The following is a 13,750-nucleotide window of genomic DNA, read 5'->3' on the forward strand; positions in this document are numbered from 1 at the left end:
TGTTCTCATTATCAATGAAAACAAAACTAGTGTAAGAGATCAGGAGAGGTCATCATCCAACATGATGAATCAAAGATTGTAAACTGCTCAGTAACTTGCCCCCCTTCACATTTATTATCCGCTGGAGAGATAAGAAGGCTGTTTATTTTGGCACAGCTTGGTTACACAGGAGAGAGGACAGTACTGGACCCCCCTGCACTTTCCCCCACCCCTCCCCCTCAGCACCCCCCATGCCTTGCATAAAGGGTTGAGGAGATAAATTAGTCTTGTGAGCAAGTGAAACTGAGAACACCTCCACCCAGGAAAAGCCGGTATATTACACCGGGAAAAGCACAGAGCTGCAGTGTACGGTCTAACCAGCGCCTGCATTGTAGCTTAAACTTACACAAAGTCTACCGCCTAACGTCATGACCTAGCATTATTTGTACGGTATTAACCTCGTTAACATTATTAGGTTATACATTTCCTTAGAATTAACCACAAGCAAGAACCGTGTGACCGCAGCTAATCTGCACAGGACTTCCCATAACACCACAGAAGAGACTGAATTACAAAATGACTTTGGTGTCATTGCTCTGCTAGCGGCAGGACTCTGCATCACCACCACAGACCTGTTATAAAGTGCCCTACACACAAGATGTGCATTGCCTCGCTAATTCACCTAAAGGAAGTGCCTTTCTATAGATCAGTTCCATAACAATACTTTTCTTTACGATAACTGCACGGCAGGGATAACTGGGAAGCTCCCGGAAGCTGGATACTGGCTAATAATATACGATGCTGGGCAACTTTTTTTCCACATCAGAATAATTGTTAACGCAAGAACATTACTCAGAGTTTGTTACATACAGAGTTTTACTGCGCCTCATGGATCCTGGAGTGGAGGTGACCATGTGGCCGGCCGGTAAGTGCCGGACAGTCCTCCATACAGAGGAGCCGGAGGATGTAACGGCACTGCGCGGAGCAATGCAGGGACTGCACGCCGAAATGGACGGTTTCAGGCGCGGAGTGGAACGGCAAATGGAGGACGTGTTGAGGCTGGCTGCTCCGCTCTCCAGATCCGTCACAGACTTGCAGTGCGAGAACCGGCGTTTGCGGGAGCAGGTGGAGAAACTTAGCCGCCAGGTGGAAGCACTGAGCCGGGCTGCGGGGTTGAATGGGGAGAGTACGGCCAGGTACTCCAGTCACGCGCTGCTCTCTGTGTCCGGGAAAGCGCAGGTTAGTCGCAAAAGTACACGGGGGTGTAATAATGTGAACCTGTTTGTGCATACAGCCTGGAACTAACGATAACGTACTTTACGCATTGTTGTTGCTGTCCTCTCAGTGGTAACAACAAAACACTGTACATTCAAGTTAGTGTTTCAGACAAAATATAAAATTAAAGGGACAGTCTACACCAGAAGTTTTATTTTTGAAAATATAGATAATCCCGTTGTTACCCATTCCCCAGCCTTGCACAACCAACACTGTTATATTAATATACTTTTTACCTCTGTGATTACCTTGTATCTAAGCATCTTCTGAGTAGCCCCCTGATCACATGACTTTATTTATTTATTATCTATTGACTTGTATTTTAGCTAATTAGTGCAGTGTCATTCACAAGCCAAGTGATCACACTGTTATCTATATGGCTCACATGAACTAGCAGTCCCCTGTTGTGAAAAGCTAATACAAAGCATGTGATAAGAGGCTGTCTTTAATGGTTTAGAAACAGGCAGATATTTAGAGGTTTTAAATATAACAATGTTGGTTGTGCAAAGCGGGCGATAGGTAGTAAAGGCGCTATATATCTTTTTAAACGATAACAATTTTAGTGTTGATTGTCCCTTTAAGTTAATAGTCATCTCCGTTACTCGTTGTTATGCTCTTTCAGTGTAGCAAATTATAGCAGGTGCGTGTGCCTGAAGGTGTAGAATTGCCACTAGATATTCATTTAAATCACATCTTTGTGTAATTTCCAGTTTTCCAGAAACCAACAGTGAAAACACGAACAATAAAAGTGTTTGGTAGAAATATGACCCAGTAAAACTAAATAAATGACGTAATGATTCTGCACTAGGATGTTTGTAAACCGTGCTGATTATGCAAGTAAAAAAAAAAAAAAAGTTCACACTGAGCTTTTACTAAAATAATAATAATTTCACTAACCTTACACTTTCATGATTCAGATGCAATATGTCATTTTAAGCAATTATCCAATTTACTTTTATCTGATTTGCAACGATTTCTCGGCATCCTTTGTTGTTGAGCATACCTAGGTATGCTCAAAAGCATGCAGCTGTCTTGAGCACTGTATCTCATTAATGTATAAAATTGCTGCCATATAGTGTTGAAGACACCAGCACACTCCTGAGTGTACATAGGTATGCTCTTCAACAAAGGATGCACATCTGATAATAAGTATAGTGCACCCGCAAGTCTCTCCATAGAAAACCTCAGCAGTGTTTTCAGTGGAACAGGATTCTGGGCAAGGAGATGCAAAGTACATTTGATAATTAAAGTCAATTGGAAAGTTATTTATATATATATATATATATATATATATATATATATATATATAATGGATAATGATGCTCATGGAAATGTAATGATGAAATATAACTGAACTCAAATATTCATTGTTGTCTGACAGATAATATACACGTCAAAAAGAAATGTGTGTGTTAGATTGTCACTTTAATAACAAGTAAAAACAAATGATTCAGACCTACTGTGCTGCAGCGCGGGGGGCACAGTATCCAGTCTATGCAGCATATAGAATGTGTACCTATCTGTCCTCAAAACTGTTATACAGTGCAGCATGTATATTAATTCTATTGCTAAGCAGCATGTATATTAATTCTATTGCTAAGCAACATGTATATTAATTCTATTGCTAAACATGTATATTAATTCTATTGCTAAGCTTTCAGGTGCTCAAAAAATGTTTATGCACCTGGGCCCTCTGATTATTCGGTCTGCTACTGAAATTATTAAATGCTGGGTTAAAAATCTGTGCATTTAAAATATTATTATTTTTTACATATCATTTGCTATGAAATGGATTCAAAAGAATGTTGTCTTTTTAAGAAGTTAATCTTCCCTTTAGGTAACAATAAGCTGTTTATTTTTTTCTTTACATTTTATTCTGCCAATCAAAAACATTATCATTGGTGCTTTTGTCTAGCAGCATTAAGCTTTGTGCCACAGTTAGGAATTTTGGATTCCAGGGAATACTTCATACACTTTATGCTCCTTGTTTTGAATGATTCAAGATTTTTAATAATTTTTTTTTCTCTCTCTCCTATTTTCCAATTCTGAATATGTTTTTAAATATGGCTTTAAATTCTTAAAGCGACAGTGAACACCTTATTGTTTTTTCTTTTTACATAAAATGTTTGTTTATGCGTAATAAAACCCCCCCAATATATTTAATTTATTTATTTTGCTCCCTTTTCATGTAATTAAAGGGACATTCCAGTCAAAATTGTAATCCACGTGAATTATGCATTTCAGTTTTGAATAGAAGCATTTTTTGTGATATACATGTATTAACAGAAATGTTTCTAATAAAAGGTATAGCTGTTTAAAAGGTGTTTTTAAAGGAACAGTCTACACCAGAATTTTTATTGTTTAAAAAAGATAGATGATCACTTTATTACCCATTCCCCAGTTTTTCATAACCAACTCAAATATATATATATATATATTACCTTGTATCTAAGGCTCTGCAGATTGCCCTGTTAGTTATCTCTGTGCTTTTGACATGACAGACATGCAATTTAGCCAGTTAGTGCATACTCCTAAATAATTCCACGGGAGTGAGCACAATGTTATCTATATGAAACACATGAACTAGTACTGTCTATCTGTGAAAAACTTTCAAAATGCTCTGAGCTAAGAGGCGGTTTTCAACGGTTTAGAAATCAGTTTGAGCCTACCTAGGTTTAGCTTTTCAAAAATACCATCAAGGGAACAAAGCAAATTTAATGATAAAAGTCAATTGGAAAGTGGTTTAAAATCACATGCCCTATATGAATCATAAAAGTTTAATTTTGACTAGACTGCCCCTTTAAGTATGCACCAGCATTTTAAATACAATACTTGCTCAGAGAGCCTAAGGTGCTTGTACCATCTGGTAACGGCACAATTTGTTAATTGCTGACATGTAACAGCCCCACTGGCGCTCTGAGCATCTGCAGTATTTGAAATGCTGTTGCATTGAGAATGCCTAGTTATGCTTCACATGAACGTGCAGAGAAATATGTTAAAACTAAAACAGTGATAACTTTCACCAGAAGCATTTTTGCCAATACATGTTTATTGTAAATATGTTTCTATTCAATTATGTAATTAATCTATGTGCATTTAAATTGTGACCGGAATGTCCCTTTAAGCTCTGAAAATAGAGCAATTTCTAACTCTCAGACCTAGAAATGCACCCTCTTGAATTCTCAAAGCTATAACATATCTGTATATCCATAATTGGCTTTAACTGATGACAACACCAAAACAATTCACTTTATACTAACTTTATGGCTACCTCTGCTGTCTGCAGACCAAAGCCCAGATTGGCTCCTTGAAATAAGGCAAATTGTGGGTGGAGTTTGGCTATTGAAAAATAATTGCAGTAAAAAGGATGTTTATTTATTTTATAAAACATTAAGACCTGGCTGATGTGTTTATTTTTTAGCAACCCAGTAGAAATATCTTGTAATTACAAGGTGTTTACTTTTCCTTTTAATATGATGGTTTATGCAATGAAATGTGACTGTTTACAATAAGTTATTCACATTGCTTTAAAGGGACAGTCTAGTCCAAAATAAACTTTCATGATTCAGATAATTTTAAACAATTTTCCAATTTACTTTTATCACCAATTTTGCTTTGTTCTTTTGGTATTCTTAGTTGAAAGCTTAACCTAGGAGGTTCATATGCTAATTTCTTAGACCTTGAAGGCCGCCTCTTAAGAATGCATTTTAACAGGTTTTTCACCACTAGAGGGTGTTAGTTCATGTGTTTCATATAGATAACACTGTGCTCATGCACGTGAAGTTACCTGAGAGCCATCACTGATTGGCTAAACTGCAAGTCTGTCAAAAGAACTTAAATAAAGGGGCAGTTTGCAGAGGCTTAGATACAAGATAATCACAGAGGTAAAAAATATATAAATATAACTGTGTTGGTTATGCAAAACTGGGGAATGGGTAAAAAAGGGATTTTCCATCTTTTAAAACAATAACAATTCTGGTGTAGACTGTCCCTTTAAAGGGACAGTCAAGTCCAAAAAATACTTTCATGATTCAAATAGGGCATGCAATTTTAAACAACTTTCCAGTTTACTTTTATCACTAATTCTGCTTTGTTCTCTTAGCATTCTTAGTTGAAAGCTAAACCTAGGAGTTTTATATGCTAATTTCTTAGACTTTGAAGGATGCCTCTAATCTGAATGCATTTTGACAGTTTTTCACCACTAGAGGGTGTTAGTTCATGTGTGTCATATAGATAACATTTACCTCACGCACGTGAAGTTACCTAGGGGTCAGCACTGATTGACTAAAATGCAATTTGTCAAAAGAACTGAAATAAGGGGGCAGTTTGCAGAGACATAAATACAAGGTAATTACAGAGGTAAAAAGTGTATTATTATAACTGTGTTAAACTCCTTCATTATTCAGATAGAACATGTAATTTTAAATAACTTTCCATTTTTTTTCGTTCTCTTTGTATCCTTGGTTGAAAATATACCTAGGTAGGCTCAGAAGCTGCTGATCAATGGCTGCACATATATACCTCTTGTCATTGGCTTTCAACAAAGGATATGAAGAGAATGATGCAAGCTAGATAAATTAGAAGGTTGTTTAAAACTAATAATCTATCTGAATCATAAAATAAAAATGGTGGGCACCTTTTTATAATGATGGTAAACTCTCCCTTTATAAAAACAGATTTGGAATGTTAGTCATATTTGAGATGGCGTTTAATTCATCAGTTGTAATGAAGTTGAGCCATAACCTTTTTAATATAGCATAAAATTCAAATACCCCGCGTTCCGCCGCCCAGTTCAAAAGTCAATTTTTCTTTGAGCTAAAGGTTTGAAATGTTCTCCAATCAGTGCTTTCCAATTTGGGCGCTTTTTGTTGCAGCTAGAGCGCTGATTGGATAACAGTTCAAACCTTTAGCTCAAAGAAAAATTGACTTTTGAACTGGGCAGTGGATTGTGAGGTATTTGAATTTCATATTTGTACTAAAAAGTTATGGCGCTTCTTCATTACAACTGACAAATTTAAACTGCATCTAAAATATCACTACCATTCCATATCTGTTTTTACAAAGGGGAGAGTTTACCATCTTAAAGGGACACTGAACCCAAATGTTTTCTTTTGTGATTCGGATAGAGCATGCAATTTTAAGCAACTTTCTAATTTACTCCTATTATCAATTTTTCTCCGTTCTCTTGCTATCTTTATTTAAAAAATAAGACATCTAAGCTTTTTTTTTTTTTTTTTTGGTTCAGAACTCTGAACAGCACTTTTTTATTGGTGGATGATCACCAAAAATGGGCCGGCATCTAAACTTACATTCTTGCATTTCAAATAAAGATACCATGAGAATGAAGAAAATTTGATAATCGGAGCAAATTAGAAAGTTGCTTAAAATTTCATGCTCTATCTGAATCGCAAAATAAAAAAATTGGGTTCAGTGTCCCTTTAAGGCCTCTGAAACAGTTTACAGTTTTTAAGTATAAAAAGACAAACACCTGTCAGTAGTCCCCTTTGCAGTGTCTGGCAATACATAGGGCACAATTACCTAAAGAGCTTTCCACCTTCTCCATAAGCTACATTGTAAATTTCAGCCCTGTTGACTAAGGAGTGTTTAGAAGCTTGTCTGGAGCACATTTTATATACAGTAGACAGCATCAGAGGCAGGTGTGCATTCCGCTCTTTCAAACACTACAAAGGTGACTTTTTAACTGAACGTTTATTGTTTTTATTATTTTAACACATGAGCTACTGCTTTTTAAAGGGCTTTTTTTGTTGGGACCTTTATATCCCTTTAAAGCATTATTTGCTGTCCTCTTTTAGAAACAAAATTCAGTGAGACATACACATATACTGTGTGTATATATTATACACATTTGTAACTTGTGCACAAATGATTGTGCATGCTCAATATGCTTTTCACTCTGGCTTTAATTTTCAGAAGAATGATTTGGCCAATCAGAAATAGTTTTTCTAGTGTAGATAAAACCAATAGGAATATGCAGAGGCTTCTGGCTGCCATATAGAATATTCACTGATGAGCTATTTGTACATGTGACATATTGATTAAAGGGACATTACACATATGAAGTTGTAATAAAAAAATATTTCATTATGCATAGTACCAAAAAAAAAAACCTTTGCAGAACTTTCATTTTTTATTTTGACCTCTTTGTTTGCAATTTAACTCTACTTTCTGTACAGCTCATTTATATCTATCACTAACTGGCCTCAGCAGAGGAGGTAAGATAAGAAGTTTTTATTTGTGTATGTTCAGGGAGGGACTGGGAAAAAATGTACATTTTGCTACAAACACTGATTTTGTTCAGACTGTTTGCAATTTAGTGTTTAATTGCTGATATATACAATACATGTAAAAATAAATGTATTTTATGCCTCTTTAATGTGACACATTGCTTTGTTGAATCTTTTGTCTCCTTGGGTCTGCATTTGGGAGTTTTCTTCACCTCAGGCTCAGCTGGCTCTCCAATTTTTATTGCACAAATCGTCATTTAATACATTTTATGTTAAATTATTCTATTTGTGCTTTTGATAGCTGAAAATGATATAATATTAGAAAATATTACACTGCCCCAACCTGGTTACTTCATAATGCTCCCTGCTGGCAAAAACAATTCTTTGAGAATACTGATATAGATATAAAAAGGTTACAAAACAAGGGTTATAAACAAACAAATTAACTCTGCCCTTAATACCCCACGTGAACACTTGCTACAATACAGGGAGAAGAAAAACACATCACGTATCCCACTAGTTGTCAAATATAACCCTGCTGTGGAAGGAATACGAAAAATCATAAAAGACAGCCACTACTCTTAGAGGATCCCACACTCAAAAAAATCTTTCCAAAACCCCCTATCCTGGCACTCCGACAACCACCCGACCTAAAACAGAAACTGGTCCACAGAAAGCTACCTCTTGATAAAAAGAACACCCAGAATGGAACCACGCGCTGCAACAAAGCTCTCTGCAAACTATGTCAACGCATTTGTGAAAGCAGCACCGCTAATCACAAGAGTAAAGCCTATAACATTAAAGGGGCATATTCATGTATATCTGCAAATGTGGTATACATGATACATTGCACTGCATGTGAAGTGGGATGTTATATTGGAGAAACAAGCCAAAAACTGCACCTTCGGATGAACTTACAGACACTCAAACAAAAACCACTGTGAAACAAAATACCGTACCCCTGTTGGTCACCATTTCACCCAACCTGACCACTCCATCCAAAACCTCAAAATCAAAGATTCTCAGAGGCAACTTCAAAAACACCATGGAAAAAAAAAACCTTTGAAATGAAAATGATAATGCACTTCAACTTGTTTAATTCTGGACTAAATGTGGACTCTGGTTTCTTAACCCATTATCAAAAGTTTTTGTAATGTACTTTCATATACTGTAGTTAATTACATTGTATATTCCACACTCTCTATGCATAGGTACCCAGGTAAGCCTATGTCCACACTTTTGACATTATTATTATTATTATTATTATTATTCCCCCCTTTTTTTTTTCTTTCTTTCCTTTCTCCTTTTTTGACTATTTTATATTCCCCTGTATACATAATTTCCTATCTTTATTCATATTGATTCTATAGACAACATAAGAAGACAGATGCGCCACATGGCCCAATATTGTTTGGTAAAAAAAGGTAAATATGTGTGTCAGGTACACTCACATGAGGTATAGCACCCTTAATGGTGTGAATGGAGCGGTCTGGGATCAATAGCAGTCACCCAGAAGACTGGCCACCAGAGGATGTTTGGATATCTGTAGATAATGGTATAAAACACAGGGTGCCTATATGGCCTAGTACTGTTTTGCCCAAGCGAGATGTAATAAAGTGTAAGATGCACTCACATTTGTTAAAGCATCTCCCTTGATGCTATAGAGACAGGCTGAGATCAATATAGTCACCCAACAAACTTATTCACAGGTGGTCAGGAGACTCCAACAGTCCAGCGAAGATAAGTGATAATCCATAAATAATATAATATGGCAACAAGTGGTAAAAGTAATCAACTTACTTTATTAAAAATAATAAAACAATTCGCAACGCATTTCTCAGCCAACCAGTGGCTGTTTCATCAGGTTCTATGTTGATATATAACTTTATGTCAGTATATGCTTTGTGTATAACCATATATTTCCCCTGTCTGTTATCTTTTACTGACCCCCATCATGATTTTTACGACACCCCCTCCTCCCCCTGCATTCAGACCTCTGTAACACTTTGTCTTTTAAGACAGTGTTTTAAGATATAATCTGTAAATTCCATCAAATTGGTCAGTATTGCTTCAGACTTGAAAAAGGAAGACACTCTTCTGAAATCTTGTCATCTTATAAATGTATAGTTAGTCCAATAAAAAAGTATCATTGCTCAATACAATACTCTTGTTATTTTGATATCTAAATCTCTGGACTAACGCGGCTGTGTATATGTATGTATGTATGTATGTGTATATATATATATATATATATATATATATATATATATATATATATATATATATATATATATAATTTAAATTAGTAAAAATAAGTTGTGATGCCTACAGTGCAGGCTTGCACACCAATGCATTTATATTGAACCCTCGTTGCCCATTAACACACTTCCTCTTTCCATCACACAATTATTTTTGTCCATGCATCTGGTCCACTCAAGGACTTCCTGTGTTCATTCAATGCATCTGTTTTCAGATCTGTATGTATATGAAGGTTTCTAGTACCCACCATTTGAAAGAGTAGCCAATGTAAAGTATATTTGTATATGTTTTACCAGCTTTTTAACTAAATAATGATAGAATCCCCCTTCTTTTATAAAATCAGACACCCCAGGTATTGCTTTTTACTGTCAGGATGACAGAAATGGATAAACTTCCCAATAAATGAGCTTGAGACACATGGAGTATAATGGCTTTTTTATTTGCTTTGTAGAAACTAATGTACTAACAACTGTTGTCATAAACAAAGACCATGCAACAACTGTTATTTTGCAAAGACCATGCATTTCACAAATAATGGAACAGAGCCCCTGTCTATTCTGATTAGCAGTTATATTTAACCTCTTGGAATGGCTGATTTTCTCTGATAGCTGTATGGTGTCCTTACTTTCACCACTAGGGTGGGCAGCTGTCCCAAAAATAGTGCTTTTCCAGTGGGGTCTGTCATAATCAGACCAGATTTCTGATAAGGCACAGTTGCTTACAGCCTTTGTCAGTGTCACTTGTATGATCAACTACAGTCCTGTAGTATGTCAGTCTCATACGCTCACATTAGTTTTGATAGAAAGCCCCATCAGATAAATGTTCAGTATTTTTGCAATAATGGATGGTCAGATCAAATACAAGACTTTCCAGTTAAATACTGGACACCTGACTACCCTGTCACGGATACTGGGCTGCAGGGGCTGAACCCTTACCCCTGTTGTTTCTCAGTGGTTTTGGGCTCCTCAGAGCAACAACAATCACTGGAAGCTTTTGTTTGCTTATTTTGTGAAGAGCTGGTGTATGACCAGGAAAACCCTCCTAGGCTGGACGGGCTCCTGGAACTCCCGGTTGGCCGCCTCACAATGGACACCCGCCTAACTCCTCTCAGGCTGGCCGGGCTACTGGAACTCCTGGTTGGCCACAGGACAGCAGGACACCCGCTAACTTTACCCCTGGTCGCTCCAGCAGCCCTTTGCTCCAGAGCTCCGCTCTTTTGGGGATTGGTAGCCCCTAGGGAGGACAAGAGCTGTGGCAATTATCAGAGGGGAGCTCCTTTGGGAACTGGGGGTTTTGAACACCCCTAACCCCATAACTTCAACGGACTGTAACTCCGGTCCCCAGTAACGAATCATGCTGATTTTTGGACTGTGGCATCTGGGGACCGAGAGCTCCACCCCAAAACCGTCACCACTGTGTCCTGGGATTCTGTGGGACTATGGCTCCTATGGAGGTGCCGGGCTGTCTGGAGGGGCGGGAATGGCGGGAAAACTGTGGCATTGTCTTCTGTTCTTATCAAGATAAGCTGTCTGTTTAAAAGGAGTGTGCGTTTTCAATAAAATCAGTTCTTGTTTTCACCTGAATGCTAGTCTGTCTAGTTATTTGGGTGGGCTCCTGCTAGAATCACTTTCCTGAGCTACATAGCCACTTGTTCCAGGCAGAGGAAGGACCCGGTCGACGGCGCTACCCAGTCGGGGTAGCGGAAAGTCCGTCACATTGGTTGGCAGCGGTGGGATGCTTCCGTCTACCTGGAACGTCAAAACCACCAACTGAAGATCTTGCCGGATGGAGCAGTACCATGGGCTCCGGAAGGAAGAATTGAGAACATTGCTGCAGACTAGAGGGAAAGTTGCCGGCAACAAGACAAAGGCAGTGCTCATAGCCGAACTGATGGAGGACGATCGGGCTAGCGAACAGGCTGGTGGGTCGGACAGCGACCAAATCGCAGGACAGCCCAGTACAGTCTCCACTCCAGGGACTACGACATCCGACAAACAGCGGCAGGTACAGTGGCAACTGGCTCTCTATGGACCTAACCCCCCCTAGGAGATCATTACTCGGATAGTGACTGATGCCAACAAGATACACATGTTGGAGCTTCAGAAGTCTATAGGGGTGTCATGCCGGATCCCCTGGACCCCCCTTCCCAGCCCAAGAAACTACCTCACTGGGCTTTCCGATCCTTCCAGGATGATGGGAGCGAGGATATCGACCGCTACCTACAGCTGTTCGAGACCCAGTGCCGGATGCATGGGGTCACTAATGCCGATAGGGTTACTATCTTAATTGAGAAACTATCCGGTAGGGCCCTGGAGGCTTTCCACACTGTCCCCTCCGAAGATCAAGGAAACTATGACCGGGTGAAGGAGCGCATCGTTGCTCGGTATGGACTCACCCCGGAGCCTCACTGGCTAAAATTCAGGAGACTACAAAGACAAGAGGAGCAGCCGTATACCGAGTTTGCCCACCGCTTAGCTAGATCCTTGAACTCCTGGGTTACTAGGTGCCACATCACCACCCTAGACGAAGCTGTTCAACTCATCCTCCTGGAGCAGTTCTACAACCGCACCCCAGCAGAGATAAGGGACTGGGTAAAAGACAAGGGACCCAGAACAGCTGACCAAGCTGCCGCCCTGGCCGATCAGTATGTGGATTCACCGCGCCAGGCGGCCACAGACCCCCGGCCAGCAACCCGCTCCGCTCCAGCCCCAGCCCCAGCTCGGCCCCCAACGGTCTTTCGGCAGCAACAGACCCGGCCGCCCCCTGTTTACCCGGCCGGGAGCAGCAATTCCCGGGGGTGTTATGGGTGTGGACACCCCGGACATGTTATACGGAACTGCCCAGCCAGATAACGAAACCCCCCAGCCGCCAAGGAACCCTGCCTCAACCTCGTGGTGGTCTCCTCAAGCCCGCACCTATCAGGCCACTGCCCATTGTGCCCATACAGCGAGCTCCGAGCCCTGTGCTGAGTGGACAGGAGAAGAAGTGGGTGTCTTGCACCATGTCAGCTCAATGGACCAAGACAACCGACAACAACACCGGCAAGTTGTCTCGGTCAATGGGCAGGCGGCTCAAGGAATGAGAGATACGGGGCCACCGTTTCTTTGATCCAACCTCACCTCGTTCCCGGCGCACCCTTGCTGTGGGGGCAGCGGGAGGTGAGGTCCTCAGGATTCCTACAGCCTGGGTCCATTTGGACTGGAAAACCGACTCCCGCAATGTAGAAGTGGGGGTTATGCACCACATCCCTGCCGAGGTCCTGTTGGGAAACGACCTCGGCCACCTTGTGTCCGCCTTTGTGGTGTATGCCTCTCCGGATACCTGCCCAGTGACTTAAAGTCTACAGTTGAAAGATCAGACTGCACAGATTCCTAACACATAAGAATATAAATATAATAAATATAAATATAAATGGTATAGTGGGTGGAGAATTACTATAATACCAACATCGGTACTATACCTACTAAACATTTATATTTATATTCTTATATGTTAGGAATCTGTGCAATCTGATCTTTCAACTGTAGACTTTTGTGCTAATATGCCCCTCTGTTATATCACACATTCAACGGTGTATTTTACACACAATGTGTTATTCTATTCGTAAACAGGTATTGTTTGACTAATATAAGTACATCCTAGTTTGCGATCAAACAAGTTGATGCTGGTTACATGATCTGCTGGGGATCTCCGCTACTCTACTATCACTACTGTGTTAGAACTCGTCCGATTATACTAACTATTTAGACAGACCCATTTCAGAACGAGTGGCAGTAGGATTATCTCCATTAGATAACTTTGGTGTTTATGCTCATTTGGGTTCTCCTTTTGTTGGTCCCAATATTGGTGCGATATTAGCCCGACTTTCTAATTCTTATTATACTGTTTGCATTGTATATACTAGAAGGGTGTATTACGGATGTTATTGTTTACGCCCCCTTATTGTTTTAGACCTATCAGCTAGCACCACGCATTTGTATTGTATTGGCCAC

At 39.6% G+C, this 13,750-nt stretch overlaps 1 protein-coding gene across 1 annotated transcript in view; it reads left to right on the plus strand.

Annotated features, from left to right (window-relative positions):
- Window positions 1–282: 282 nt before the first annotated feature.
- Window positions 283–13,750, plus strand: part of LOC128653175 (smoothelin-like protein 2) — a 180,617-nt gene continuing 167,149 nt past the window's right edge. Inside the window, exon 1 of the mRNA XM_053706305.1 lies at window positions 283–1,218. Within this exon, the coding sequence (XP_053562280.1) occupies window positions 868–1,218 (351 nt within the window). The 5' untranslated portion in view covers window positions 283–867. The remainder of the gene's footprint in view (window positions 1,219–13,750) is intronic.

This window comes from Bombina bombina, chromosome 3, assembly GCF_027579735.1.
Source record: "Bombina bombina isolate aBomBom1 chromosome 3, aBomBom1.pri, whole genome shotgun sequence".
Lineage (NCBI taxonomy): Eukaryota > Metazoa > Chordata > Amphibia > Anura > Bombinatoridae > Bombina > Bombina bombina.